The 13325-nt window shown below is 46.0% G+C and overlaps 1 protein-coding gene across 20 annotated transcripts; it reads right to left on the reverse strand.

The window, feature by feature from the left end:
• Nucleotides 1–30: 30 nt before the first annotated feature.
• On the reverse strand, nucleotides 31–9589 carry adrb3a (adrenoceptor beta 3a). Of its 20 annotated transcripts, none has more exons than XR_006955668.1 (5): nucleotides 7588–9588; nucleotides 3942–4122; nucleotides 2909–2967; nucleotides 2638–2663; nucleotides 725–858 (listed from the first exon to the last, which is right to left on the reverse strand). XR_006955668.1 is itself a non-coding variant. In XM_047015654.1 (4 exons), exons 1-2 carry the CDS (start codon nucleotides 8895–8897, stop codon nucleotides 3963–3965), a joined length of 1470 nt encoding a protein of 489 aa, XP_046871610.1. In that variant the 5' UTR covers nucleotides 8898–9588; the 3' UTR covers nucleotides 725–858; nucleotides 2638–2663; nucleotides 3942–3962. The 20 variants fall into 20 exon arrangements, 5 of the variants coding, with proteins under 5 accessions (XP_046871607.1, XP_046871612.1, XP_046871610.1 ...); XR_006955665.1 differs by having other exon boundaries at nucleotides 725–2247; XR_006955667.1 differs by having other exon boundaries at nucleotides 2638–2668.
• Between the last annotated feature and the right edge of the window lie 3736 nt (nucleotides 9590–13325).

A 13325-nucleotide genomic window follows, 5' to 3' on the forward strand; every position in this document is an offset into this window, starting at 1 on the left:
TAGCTGCAAAATAAGTTAACCATTTTTTTATTTTTTTTTATTTTACATTTTAATGTGTGTCTCAGTGCAAGGCAAAGGAATGGACTGACCAGTTTAATAGCAAATGGCCAGAGTTCAGACTCTCAGGACAAAACAGGAGCGATCAGCACCAGAACTAACCTAAAAAACCAGAATGCAATGAATGTGGATTCCATACACAGGTTGATGCTGCAGAAAGTGAAATCTCGTTACTTTTGGACATTACTAGTGGACAGTGAAAACATACAGCATGACATTCTGGTATTATTAACTTAATACTTTGTGCATTTACAAATGGGTATACAATAAATAAATAATTTAGTAATGGTTGTTTGTTACAAAATCTTCCACTTTATTCTAGTAGTAAGACATGTTTTGCTTCTCCAGTGTCTATTGGTGTGTCACTGAACCACATCATGAGAGCAGCTGGAAGTCTCTCTTGCTGTGGGGAAAGTCTGTCCACAGTGATATCTTACACCGTATGCTGGGAGCTTGCTGATGCAATGGGAGAGTCACTTCCATCATACTAAGGTCTCAGTCGAAGCGAGCTCTTCTTTGCTATATCCAAATCCACCACTATGTGGCAGTGTGGCGTAGGCTCAGTCAGCGCTCTCTGTCCAGCCCAGACTAGCTGGATCTTTAAGGCCCTTTAGTCCTCCACTTCGATGGGACCCGTCGCCATCTCACTTCCTGGACCCGTCTTCTGCAGGGTCACCCCCCCCCCCCCCCTCCATCTCCACAAGCCCATGCAGTCGCGTCATGGCCACCTCAGGAGACAGGCCTCTGTCGTTTTCAGTGCTCTGATCTCTCCCTCAGCCTTCGTTATCCTGTAATGTGAAACTGAGAGAAGAAAGACAGATTAATATTCTTGGGGTACAGGTGAACTTACAATTCTGCCAGAGAATAATGCATAACATTTCAAATGTCTGACTTGAGTTGAAAAGTTGCCTCAACAAAATGAGTGATGATCCTCCGCTTCAACACACACTCACACCCACCCACCCACATACATTGACACACTCAATAAATAAAAAAATCTAGGCTTGTCATCTCTGAAAGAATCAATCTTAGCCAGGAAAAAATGACATTCCTTTTTTTAGATGCTGACTTTCCTCTTTGCTCTTTTGGATTGGAAGTGACAGCCAGAGATCTAACCCTGAACAGGATCAAGCTGTCACATGTGGCACTGTCACTTATGACATGCACGTCTGCTTTACAAGATCAGAGGTTTGTTCATACCGCCATGAAATCCCAAACATGTGGCCCATTTGCTTATTTATTTTTTGAAGCATTCCCACTTCTGGACCAGCAAGCCATCTCATCATCACGAGGGTGATTGTTTATTCGATTTGGAGATTGCCCCTGTGAGAGTTGACCCTGACACACACTGGTTAGAGAAAGTACTTCAACGTGCACAAACAATCAGCAAATGTGATGCTTCTACAGCAAGAGAATCCTAAAATTGGAACAAATGACCGGCAAAAATAATAATAATAACAACAATATTGTACTGCTATTTTTTAGAATTGCTTTAAAGGTATAGTAGTTAATAGTAATAGTAGTTTTGAAAGTTATTCCCTTGCTTGTCATTGGTGTTCTTTTGAATGCCAGTGTCTGAACGAGTTTCTCAAAAAATTCCCTCCTTCCTAACCCACTTAGTGCCCTTCCCATCTTTTCCCGAAATGCCTGAAATTCTGATCCTATCGAGTTAAACTGTACATGTCTCCACAGGAAGGTATAAACAATTCATAACCATCACTGTTCTGCGAGAACCTGTAGATAAGGTCACTCTGACCCTTTAAAGAAACAAAATCTTTGGTGGGCTTCAATTCTTTGGCAGAACGACCGCCTAAAAAAAGCACTTGATATTCTAAAGTTAGCTCCTTTACTTTAAAAACATGAATTTGATCAAGCACATGTCACAGTGATCCGGAGGACACAGAGAAGAGGTTTACACTGCAGAAATGAAGGAGATCAGCCTGTTGGTTTTGGTCCTTGCAAAGACAGAGACAAAGAAGGAGTTTCTGGACTTCAGCAACACCCAACGTGACTCTGAACTCTTTCTACTTCTCAATCTGATTGGGTGGAGCAGTTTGGCTGCATGTTTTCCACAGTCAACAGGGATACATCCGTCATCTCACAAAGTTTTTCACTTTTGCCATGCCTGTCAGCAGGCAGAAGGAAGACATTGGTGGCCAGGGATGGTGGTCTCGCCCCTGGAACCCTTTTCTGCCAAAATATTTTGAATTGTATTATTTTGTGTCAAATCAAGGTTACCACATACAGTATGTTCGCTTCCCTGACTGATGACACATACAAACTGCCACACCAATTATTTCAATTACTATTATTGTTATTTGATCACTGTTCTGGGATTTTTTTTCTCTTAAGTAAAGCTACTTTAAGGAACTATATTTCACTTGGTTGGCTTGCTCTATTCTTTTTAAATGTATATCTAGTACATTATCCAATAAAATAGGATGACGATTTTCAGTAGTGTATAGCTGATTTACAATTTCCTTCCTCAAACATTATGTGATAAGAATAAAATACATTGTATTGACTGTAAATGTTTTATTAAGAATGAACATGACAAATTCACTTGGAATTTTCCATTACCCTCTTATGATGTGTTTCTCCTCAAGCTGATCTGGCAAAAAAAAAGACACAAAAAAAAGATTGATTTTGACCAGCTGTTTTTATGAGCTGGAAAAAGGAGTTTCGTTATGGGTTAGAGCCATTTAGTCTTTCCATCTCTTCTATCTGCATGTGTCCAATCCTGCGCCGTATTCTTCTCAGCTACCTGAGCCCAGCATTTAGACCCCTGATACGTTGGGATTGGATCAGATATTCAGCTCTCCTTTGAAAATGAGTCTTGGAGATTTCTCACCTCACTGATGCCTGATAATAGTCCTCACTGAATGCTCTCCTAAGCTCCTGATCTCCTCCCTGGTTTAGGTCAAAACATCTATTAGTCGTGCCTAATAATTTGCACAATAACACACTCACGGGAGTTGAGAAATATAATTAGAAGTGTGGCATATTAAAGAAAATATTTACATAGCTTGTTCAGACAGTGCATAAATGTCTTTGTAAATGGACTGCAGTTGTTCATTGTACAATCTACCAACCTGTATTTACTGTATGACATGGGCGTATATAATAGCATAGTCGTCACTGACTGTAAGAGGAAGTAGTTAGCATTGTGTTGATTCCTTTCTCTGGACTCTCTAGTGATTTATTAGATAAACTGTTCAGGGCATTCATCTGTCATCAGATCAACTTCCTGCTTCCACGTTTCACAAGAACTTAATTTTTAGGTTGCCATCCTTTGTTCAACAGCTAAACATAATGTATCTGGAAGTGTTTTATGTAACATCGGTATAAATAATGTATTGCCATTACTAGTGGACATAAGAATGTGGAACATTGTACTGTATGGTACCATGCAAGCTGAATGAAAAAAAAAACATATATCAATACAACTTCAGCCAGAACCAGTCCAAAGATATTACTATTGTTATTAATAATAATATTGTTATTAATTGAAATTAATTATGAATATTAATTATTATTATTGTATTGCTGTACCCTGAGTCAACACTGTCAGCTAAGAATGGGTGTGCTCCACACTAATGTATTGTTTCTTTGAGGTATTTGAGTGGGTTATGTCTCGTCTCTGAGTTACTGGATGTCCTAGGATAAGGAGACACAGTAGGACATGTCTCCTTCGCCTCTTTCTGCACAATGGAATCCCTCCCCTAGCCGTTTCTATGCTATACCACTGGAAGTAAAGAAAACACCAGAAGTCTGCGAGGTAAAGAGATGGCATGACGCACCTTCTTTGAACATACACAAGCTAAGTTTCTCTGAAAACATCCATGGGAGTTGTGTCTTGAGTTCAGACCGCTTAAGTCATTTACCCTCAGTATCCAACGATGACATTAGCGTATCACGAGAGCCTGGCCTGCTTGTTGAGGCACATTTGGAGTGTTGTTGCTTGAAATCCACGGCTCAGCCGTACAGCCGCAGTGATGTTTTAAAACCGCCCCTCCTGGCTGACCGGGCCCCAAGGGAAAGTCTTCAGATCCGTGTAGCTGCGGGCTTTTTTAGATGAAAACAAAGGTACAGCAGTGCAACTGTGTTATTCCTAAAAGTAGTACATTTCCCAGCTATTCTAGCTATGTTCTTTCATTTTTTGCGTCTGTATGAGACCCAAAACAAAACAAATAACTTTTTATAATGTAATACCTGACTGGGAGACTCAGAGTTTAAACGTACGCCCCAACAGGAGCCCTGACACGTCCAGGGGGTGGTAGCTTGTCCCAAAGCCAATTCTACGAAGAGCCACAATAGGCTTCCATGAACTGTGCTATGACTCAGACAACAGTTTAGGGTGTAACCTTTTAGTGCCACTGTCACTGCTGCTAAGCCAAGATCTCTAAAACACGTCATACATAAAAGCAACTTGTAAACATTCCCAGCTTCCAGACATTTACTCTACATATTGACATGAAGAAAAAAACCCACACTAAGCTCCTGTTCTCTTCTCAATCTATTGTTTGGACAGAAAAGTTAACAAAATGGCATATGATCTCAGACCCACACAATTCCAATCTCTTTCATCACACCGGTTCAACCCAAATCTTGATCCAAATCTAGCTGTTTCCATAGTTTCAGTCCACAAGAATAGAAAACTTGTGAAATGTGTGTTTTACGTGCTCGCAAGAAATGCACCGATGTTTTATGTCTTCAGCAACAGAGCAGAAAATGGCGTGTGTAGACTGGATGAATTTTTCCTGGAATAGACACCCCTTCTTTCAATAAAAAAGCCCCGTATCACATAAGATTAGGCCAGAAAAGTTGGTGTCGTTCCCATTACTCAAACTGTCAATGTCACACTTCCCCCCCTCCCCTCCCCAGCGCCGAACAGAGCAAATCTCCATGGGTCCCCATGCTGCCGTGAGCATGTGTGACAGGAGGTACAGCCGGATGCTGAGAGCTTGCTAATTAATGAGCGATAACTAGGAAGGGATGTCCACTGAATAAAAACATGCATAAAGACAGATGAGTGCTGCAAACTCGAGCACGCCATGCTCAATTGACCTTATCTGGCTGGTCACTTAAGTGATTTTAAACATCAACATGATTAGTTTAAATCCGTTTAATTCTATTTTTGGTTAAGTACTGTAAATACACTGCGTTATTGATGCGTATCTCAAAATAATTGAATCGTAATCACTTACGTTCACTTGAATAGGGCTTTCCACAAATACATAATCTGCTCTGCCAAATGTGGCTACACAAAATGCATGGCTCTAACAGTCCATAGGACAGTGAACAAGTTTGACCAGATAACACACTGGATACGTGACAAAAACCCAAATGCTCCGCCCGTTGACATGTTGATATGGCCAGCAGTTGCATGCATCTCTGCTTTTCAATGAACACGAAGCATGTGCCCCCCCCCCCCGCCCCTGCCCGCCCCCGCCCCTGCCCGCCCCCGCCCCCCACACACCTCACAACAGAACACGCTGTCCCTACACGGCGCTTTCCGGTGAGACCGTGGAGCCCCTTGCAGATCACTGCTGGGACGGAAACCGGACTCGCCCACCCCCCGCGTCGCTCGAGGTCTAATAGAGAGCACATGCTCTCAGATCTGTCAGACTCCACGTTGGGACCATGGCACCCACCAAACCTCCTCCGAGACGCTTCCCGCTCCTCATGATCTCCCCAACCATCCGTCCAATCCTGCTCCTCTGAGCCTTTCGCCCTCAGGCTGGCGAACTCAGGAACATGCCGGGCTCCTTTTAAGGAGGGGCTCCTAAATGTCTACCACCTCGGCGAGCAATGGATCACATCTGTGTAAGCGCGGTGGAGATGGCAACAAGGGACGGAAAGAACTGTGAGAGGATGGTCGGACACACTTCTGAATCTCTCTTCAGAGTGCGGGCTGAACCACCGGTGCCCAAGGCCAGGGGATCATCAGGCACGGAGCTCAGGAGCTCGTCTCTGACTGGAGTGTGTGCATGTGTGGGAGGAATGGCTGTGAATTAACAGCCTCCTTCCTTCCTAAACCCTGCCGAGACAGATCAGTAAAGATAACACAGCTCCTGACACCACCAAAGTAAGACAAGCTTTTCCTTAATCCCCCAAATTAGTGACATAGTCACTGTCTTGTTTTCCTTGCACAAGGGGAGGGGATGTCACTCAAAGCGAAACGGCTCTGTCTCAGACCTCAAGGGGGATTTTCTTGAAATGACTCGCCGGCTGTACTACTGGGTGAGTTTAGAAGGATCCCTGTGAAGTGTCCCAGCCGTACCGTAGCTGAACTGGGGCTCTTCAGCGTGTGATCTCATTGGCTGTTTGTGAAGTAAACAGCCTGTGCTGGCGAAGAGATGTCTTGTGGGCCAGTGATAAAGGTTTATCAGCTCTGGGGGCGTTGCCCAGGCTGTAGAGGGGCCCTGGAGGAGGCAGAAACTCTCACACAATGTCTCCTATACTGCTTCTCTCATACTGCCTCCCTTATACTGCCTTTGTCTCACTGCCTCTCGTACTGCCTCTCATCCTACCTCCCTCATATAGTCTCTCCCATACTGCCTCTCGTGATACTGTTGGTCATTTTTTGATTGGTAAATGGCAATTTTGTGTTTACCACAAGTTCCAGTTTTCTGTTGCCACAACAAAACATTGCACATCTGTTGATCATTTATTTAACGTTGACATCAGCTTGGCTCAAAGATGGATAGCAGGTAACATAATATGGCAGCAGAAATTCTTACTCCATTTACAAACTGTAAATGAACTACCTTGATGTTTATTGGTTTGCAGAGTGGAAATGCAGAGATTACATTTCCACATGACATTGTGTAACTTTGTTATATTTCTTCAGGATCTTATGTTTCAGTAAGTATTTATTTTAGTACCTTTCTCGATTCAATCTATTTTAATCTTCCATGGCAGGCCAGTGATTTATTCATCCAAATATGGATTCTCTCTTGTTCAAAGCGCAAAGAGTCCTGAGGTTCACATACACACTTTCTTCTTTGTGACTAATATCTGAGAAGTCATCTCAGAACCCTAACGGTGAACTGAGCCCAGATTCAAAGTAAACAGTTTGCTCAGATGCCATGATAACGCTGAAATATTCCCCCCCTAACAACTCTCACAGACACAAGCAAAGATGAGGTTTAAAGGATTGAGTGACTAACAGAGATATCCGAGATATCCAATATGTATATATGCACATCCCTGTCTGCTTTGCTCTGGACTGCACGGGGATGCAGGCTGTGGCCACGTTCTAGAGGAACTCTCACGGAACACAGAGAGGACACTCCATTTGATCAGCACCCAGCAGAAAGTTTGATTAGACTGAAGGCGTATTCTGATGTTCCGCCTCCCTGACAGATCTCCAATAATGACACTCTGCACTGTATGCATATCACAGCTGTCCCCTACTTAAATATACTATCTGACGTGGCACCAGCAAGTGTTACTGGAAGGATGCTTCCAGTAACTGGAAGGTTCTAGGTTCTAGTTAGAACATAAAAAAAACAGCGAAGGACTTACAATTCCGACTCTGGTTCTGAGAAGCCGCTGAGCTGCGTGCTGCCGTTTGACTGTGGGGGTTCAGGCGACGGCTCCTCGCTCTTGTAGCTCCCCTGGCTACTTCCCAGGCTGTCGTCCCCATCCGTGGGGGTCACGGGGGTCTTCTGGAAGGATCCGGCCACCCTGGCCTCCACCGCCCCCAGGAAGCAGGGGCATCGCGTCCTCAGCTCCTTGTAGAAGGTGTTGAGCCGCGGGGTAGCCATCCACGGGCAGCCCAGGAGGTTCTTGAAGGCGGCGCGGAACTCGGGGCTCCTGCAGTAGATGATGGGGTTGAGGCCAGAGTTGATGTATCCCAGCCAGTTGAGCAGCCGGAAGATGTCCCCGGAAGGAACGTTCCGGTTGAACACGTTGATGATGTTGGCCACGAAGAAGGGCAGCCAGCAGAGAGTGAAGGTGCCCATGATGATTCCCAGCGTCTTCAGGGCCTTGTGCTCCTTGACAACTGTTAGGCGCGACGACCGTCTCCTGGAGCTCTTCCTGCTGTGGGTGCTGCTGCTGGCCGAGCCCCCGCAGCCTGGGGGGGGGGGAGCGGTCCGGACGGGGCCCCCCGGCTGGGTCGGACCCCCGGGGCGCTCGTTCTGGAAACGGAGGCGGTTCCGGTCGATGAGCTGCACCTGCCGCGTGGCTATCAGGAAGACTTTGGCGTAGACGAAGATCATGATGAGCAAAGGGATGTAGAAGGAGACCACGGAGGATATGATGGCAAAGGTCCTGTTGGTCACAAAGTCGCAACAGGCGTCGTCCTCGTAGCATCTCTTCGCCTCGGGATCGTTCTCCGCCTGCCAGTACTGGTTCATGATGGGCACGAAGGAAATGAGAGCGGACACCATCCACACCACGCACACGATCAGCCGGGCGCGCCACTTGTTGATCAGCACCTTGTGCCTCAGGGGCCGCGTGATGGCGATGTAGCGGTCCACGGCGATCACGCACAGCGTCTCGATGCTGGCCGTGACGCAGAGGACGTCCACGGACGTCCACAGCTCGCAGGAAGTGGTGCTCAGCTGCCAGTTTCCCGTCACCACGATGGTGGCGCCCAGGGGGACCACCAGTACCCCCATGATGAGGTCTGCACAAGCCAGCGACATGATGAAGATGTTTGTCATCGTCTGCAGCTGGGAGGTTCGTGCGATGGCTATGATGACCAGCAGGTTACCCACCACGATGGTCAGGATGATGATGACCAGGACTATGAGGATCCAGGGTCCGGCAGCCGGGTGGTAAGGCTCTGTCGTACCGTTGGAAACGTTGCTGCTCAAGTTGTAGTCCATCTTCACTGGGAGTTTTTTTGGCAAAGCAACATGTAGCGAGAATTGAGATTCTCCAATCCTGAGCTCATCAAACCCTGAAGAATTCTGAGAGTGAAAATAACTTTCTAAAGAGCATTTTGAAGGATTTATCTTGACTTATTTGTTTGGGGATTTTCACTTAGTCACATTCTCAAACTTTTATAAAGTATACATTCAAGTAAATTATTGACAAATAAATCCAGCAGAAGTTGTTTTTGTTGTACAACTTATCATTGTCGTAAAAGCATCAATGCACTATGCATGTTTCCCTAATGTCTCCAGAGACCAAATAAAAAGGATGTGAGAAGTTCCTTCGAAGCAAGTGGCACAGTCATTGAATTCTGAGATGTCCAAATTAATAGCAAATCCAGCAAATGTTAAACTCCATGTAAAAGATGGGACACAACAACCAAAATGTGAGTCGAGTAAAAGTTTTCCAATTTGGGCAAAGTTTACGTAGTCCAGTGGAATACAATTGAAGTCCAGTCGACACTTGTAGCTGGAGAGTTTTCGCAATGTGTTGTAGAAAAGCGATGCCACTGGAGTAGAGCAAGCAGCTGTGACGCTGACACAGAACAAGCAGAGTGCACCAAGAGCTTGCCCCCACCCTCTTTTCAGTATCTCCCTATCTCTCCTCCTTCTCCTCCCCTCTCTCTCTCTCTCTCTCTCCCCCCAACTCTCTCTCTCTCCCCCCAACTCTCTCCCCCCAACTCTCTCTCTCTCTCACAGGGCTGTAGCCAAAGTGTAGGTCGCCCTCAGCCTACATATGATCACACCCAGGAGAGGGGGGGGGGGGGGGGGGGGGAGGAGCTGTGAAGTGTAGCTGTGTGTTGAGACCATGCCATTAAAGACGCAGGAAGCACTGCCCACTCACAAACATCCACACAGCCCAGTGAAACACGGGCATCAGGTAAGGCAATGCCAAGACCCTTCACTGCAGCACTCACCAGCAAGTGTTCAGCTTGCTCAACACGACAGTTCAGATAGAGAAGAAGGACATCTGTCAATGCTGAGAAAACGTAAAAGTTTACACTGGGCAGTGGGCCACAATGACTTGTTCAGGCCTGTGGTTAACCACGCTTGTTGTTCTGTTCTTGTTAACCTATGACTTGGTGGTTTTCACATGACAATAGCAGCAACTGGACCGACTTGTTCACTGCTGGCTCCGCCAAGATATCCATCTGTCTTTGAAACTGACGCTGTTCATATTATGTAACTTCTCTCACTCACCCCGCTACATCTGGCCTGAGGGAAATGGTTGGGACGAATTTGCCCGGCAAGGACTCAATTATGTCTCAATTAAATAATGACGATGGCAATTAAAGGGTTTTCTATTGACTGCTACCCTAAAAAGAAAAAAAAACTCTGGACAGTTACAGATGTTTTTGGAAAGATAGAAGAACTAAACATTCCCCACAATACTGTGTTCCTGTCCAGATGAGAAACAGCTTCTCATCCCTGAGAGAAGTTTCTCAAATTCAGCGTGCACAGCAGCAATCTGTTTCAAGGTTTTACACAGAATTTGCTGTCAAACATTTCCAATGCAAGTGCAGAGCGCAAAACACCATACACCCCAAGCTGAACCGAACAGGGAAATATGTCCCTTCCCTCCCTGACTGAGTTCGAAAGCACAAAAAATAATAGATTGTTATCTCGCCATGACTCGAGCCAACACACAGAGGAAGAACAATCAAGCGAATTCTTCGCATGCTATCTGTCTCCAATGCGGGCTGTTGTGATGTCTCTGGCCAACGGCAGCTTCAGCAGGGCACAGGCCCAGCGTGTCTAAATATGTAACACTGTCATTTCCCTTTTTGTCCCCCTTCGTGCTAAAGACAGCACTTCAGTTTAATAATAGCCTTTTTGTATGACTGAACTTTTATGAATCGAATCTGTGAGGACTTCTTTCAAAAATGTTTATGTGGAACAGTTGATTTTGTTTTAATCATGACATGGATTGTTTGTTGACTGAGGACAAGGGGGTTGGTCTCTGTGACTGATCTAGATCCTGGTTTGATTCCGTCCAGAAATATCTTACTAACCTGACGCCCTGGGGAGACCTAGGGAGACTTCTTTCTGATCACAGACTTTTAATAAGAAATTCTTAATAAGAAGTTCTTAAAATAAATTAAGTACCTTGGAGGTCTGTTCATATTTTTGGGATGACAAAGAAATGTTTAAGAAAACATTTTGTGGTTTATAAAAGCAAAGCTGAGGATCGGGTTTGGAGCTGCGGAGCATCCCGGAACCAGTCATGTCATGTCCCCTTTTCACTGGAAAAAGAACAGCGTCTTTGGAAGTCGGTCTGTCCACATCCTAACTCATTTGTTACCTGAGCAAAAAGTTCTCAACCAGGCAAGTCCTCCATTACAGCAAAGCTAATACGGTCGCTCAATCCGATTGTATCTTAAAAGAAGCATTTCTCTCTGTCACTGTGATGTATATGGCCTCTCCCTGTGCCCCCCTCTCCCCCTGTCTCACTCTAACGTAATTCTCAGTAGCCGGCTCTGCTGTATGCAGTCGTGGGATAGGAAGCGGGGCGGAGGGGATGGAACGCATTAAGGGGAAGGGGAAAGGGAGGGGGGTGCTAAGGGCTGGGTTGCAAGGCCTCCGTCTCAGAGCATCAGCTTGAACCACGGAGCCGCAGAGCTGAAAGCTTGACAGGTCCTCATTTGTCTTTGCGTGAGAAGATGTCATCGGTGAATCTGAATGTGGAGCGTTGATTCTAGTCCAGGCGGCTTTGGCCCGACTGGCACAGACTCGGGTGGTGATGGAGGTGATGGGAGCTGGGGGGGGGGGGGGGGGCTTCCACGCAGGGCCCGATGCTGAGGACTGCACTTGTGGACGTGACACGCCCCTGTCTTAGTGAGACGGAGTAGATTCATGCCACGAGGGGTCATTTGTAATCTTGTGCTTGTATGTCTGTCTGTTTGGCAGTTGGTCAGTCTCTATGTCTCTCTCACGCCTGCCCCTAATGTGGGCACAAACGCCAAGGGACATGTTCTATATGTGGCTCCACTCCTCAAAGGAAGGAAACCCAGTGTACAGGGGCTGCTCAGTGCAGTGTGACAGGCAGTTAATCATGAGAGCTGCCACACGGGCTCAGGACGCCTGTTTATCACACACTCTCTGTTTCCTGGGAATGTTGCCTTGATTACCATGGAAACCTTCAGACGGGTGCAGTCTGATTAGATCATCGGGACACTGTGTAGGTGTCAAGGTGTCATTCGGTTCATATGTTGCAGGAGTTGGTGATGAGGTCAAAGTTGTGAGTTGGGTTAGCATGCATATGTCGATATTATCTTAGCTGTACTCGTGAAAGATTCTCTCGTTCAAATTCCTTTGTAGTTTAGAAAGGATTTTTTTTTTTACATCTGCAGCAGAAGCCAATCCAAAGAAAAGAAACAATTTTTTTGTTCAAGGTTGAAGAACTGAAACAGTCTTATTTCAGCATGGCATGCCCTGATGTAAGGCCACAGCAGGTGAACTTGTTATGAAGCTAATCATGTACTTTAGATCCTACCAATGTCTCCAGCTGTGTTTATGGCTCCAGATGGAACACCACCCTGCCGATCTCTGCCGAGAGAGGCTTAAGGTTTTAGTTCAATCAAACAGAAAGGAAGTCTAGTAGGGAGACAAACGATTCGGTCAAGTGGGATTGAATTTTGTTCCTGTGTATCATGTATCTAAGATGATTCAGGTTTCAATTTACCAAACAAAAAACGAGGTTACAGAATGGAGATCCCCCTCATGAATGTCGTGACTCTGCTGTTTATCTTTCAGTTGGCAAATCAGTTTGCAGTTTGCCCTATCCAGTTCATCCCAGTTTCTTTTCTTTACACAGGAAATTCTCCATTAGCAGGAGAAGCTAATCAAGACGACGGGTATGGGGGGGGAGGAAACTGCAAGCGCAAAACAGCCCTCCCCTCCCCTGCCGGGCCTGCCACACACACAGGCTCTCCAAACCTTCACTTCCAGCACCCCCCCCCACCCACACACACACACACACTTCCATACTGCCCCCCCCCCCCCCAGGCCAGTGATGTCAGCACACAGCAAGAAGGAGGCGGCTTGCTGAGAAACCTGGAGGCAGGTCTGGGCACTGTCTTCTTCTGTGGTGTGTGTTGGAGTTGACCTCCCAGACTGTCTTCTTCTGTGGTGTGTGTTGGAGTTGACCTTCCAGACTGTCTTCTTCCGTGGTGTGTGTTGGAGTTGACCTCCCAGACTGTCTTCTTCTGTAGTTGTGTTTGAGTTGACCTCCCAGACTGTCTTCTTCTGTGGTGTGTGTTGGAGTTGACCTTCCAGACTGTCTTCTTCCGTGGTGTGTGTTGGAGTTGACCTCCCAGACTGTCTTCTTCTGTAGTTGTGTTTGAGTTGACCTCTCAGACTGTCTTCTTCTGTGGTGTGTGT

The sequence above is a fragment of the Hypomesus transpacificus genome, unplaced genomic scaffold, assembly GCF_021917145.1.
Source record: "Hypomesus transpacificus isolate Combined female unplaced genomic scaffold, fHypTra1 scaffold_31, whole genome shotgun sequence".
Lineage (NCBI taxonomy): Eukaryota > Metazoa > Chordata > Actinopteri > Osmeriformes > Osmeridae > Hypomesus > Hypomesus transpacificus.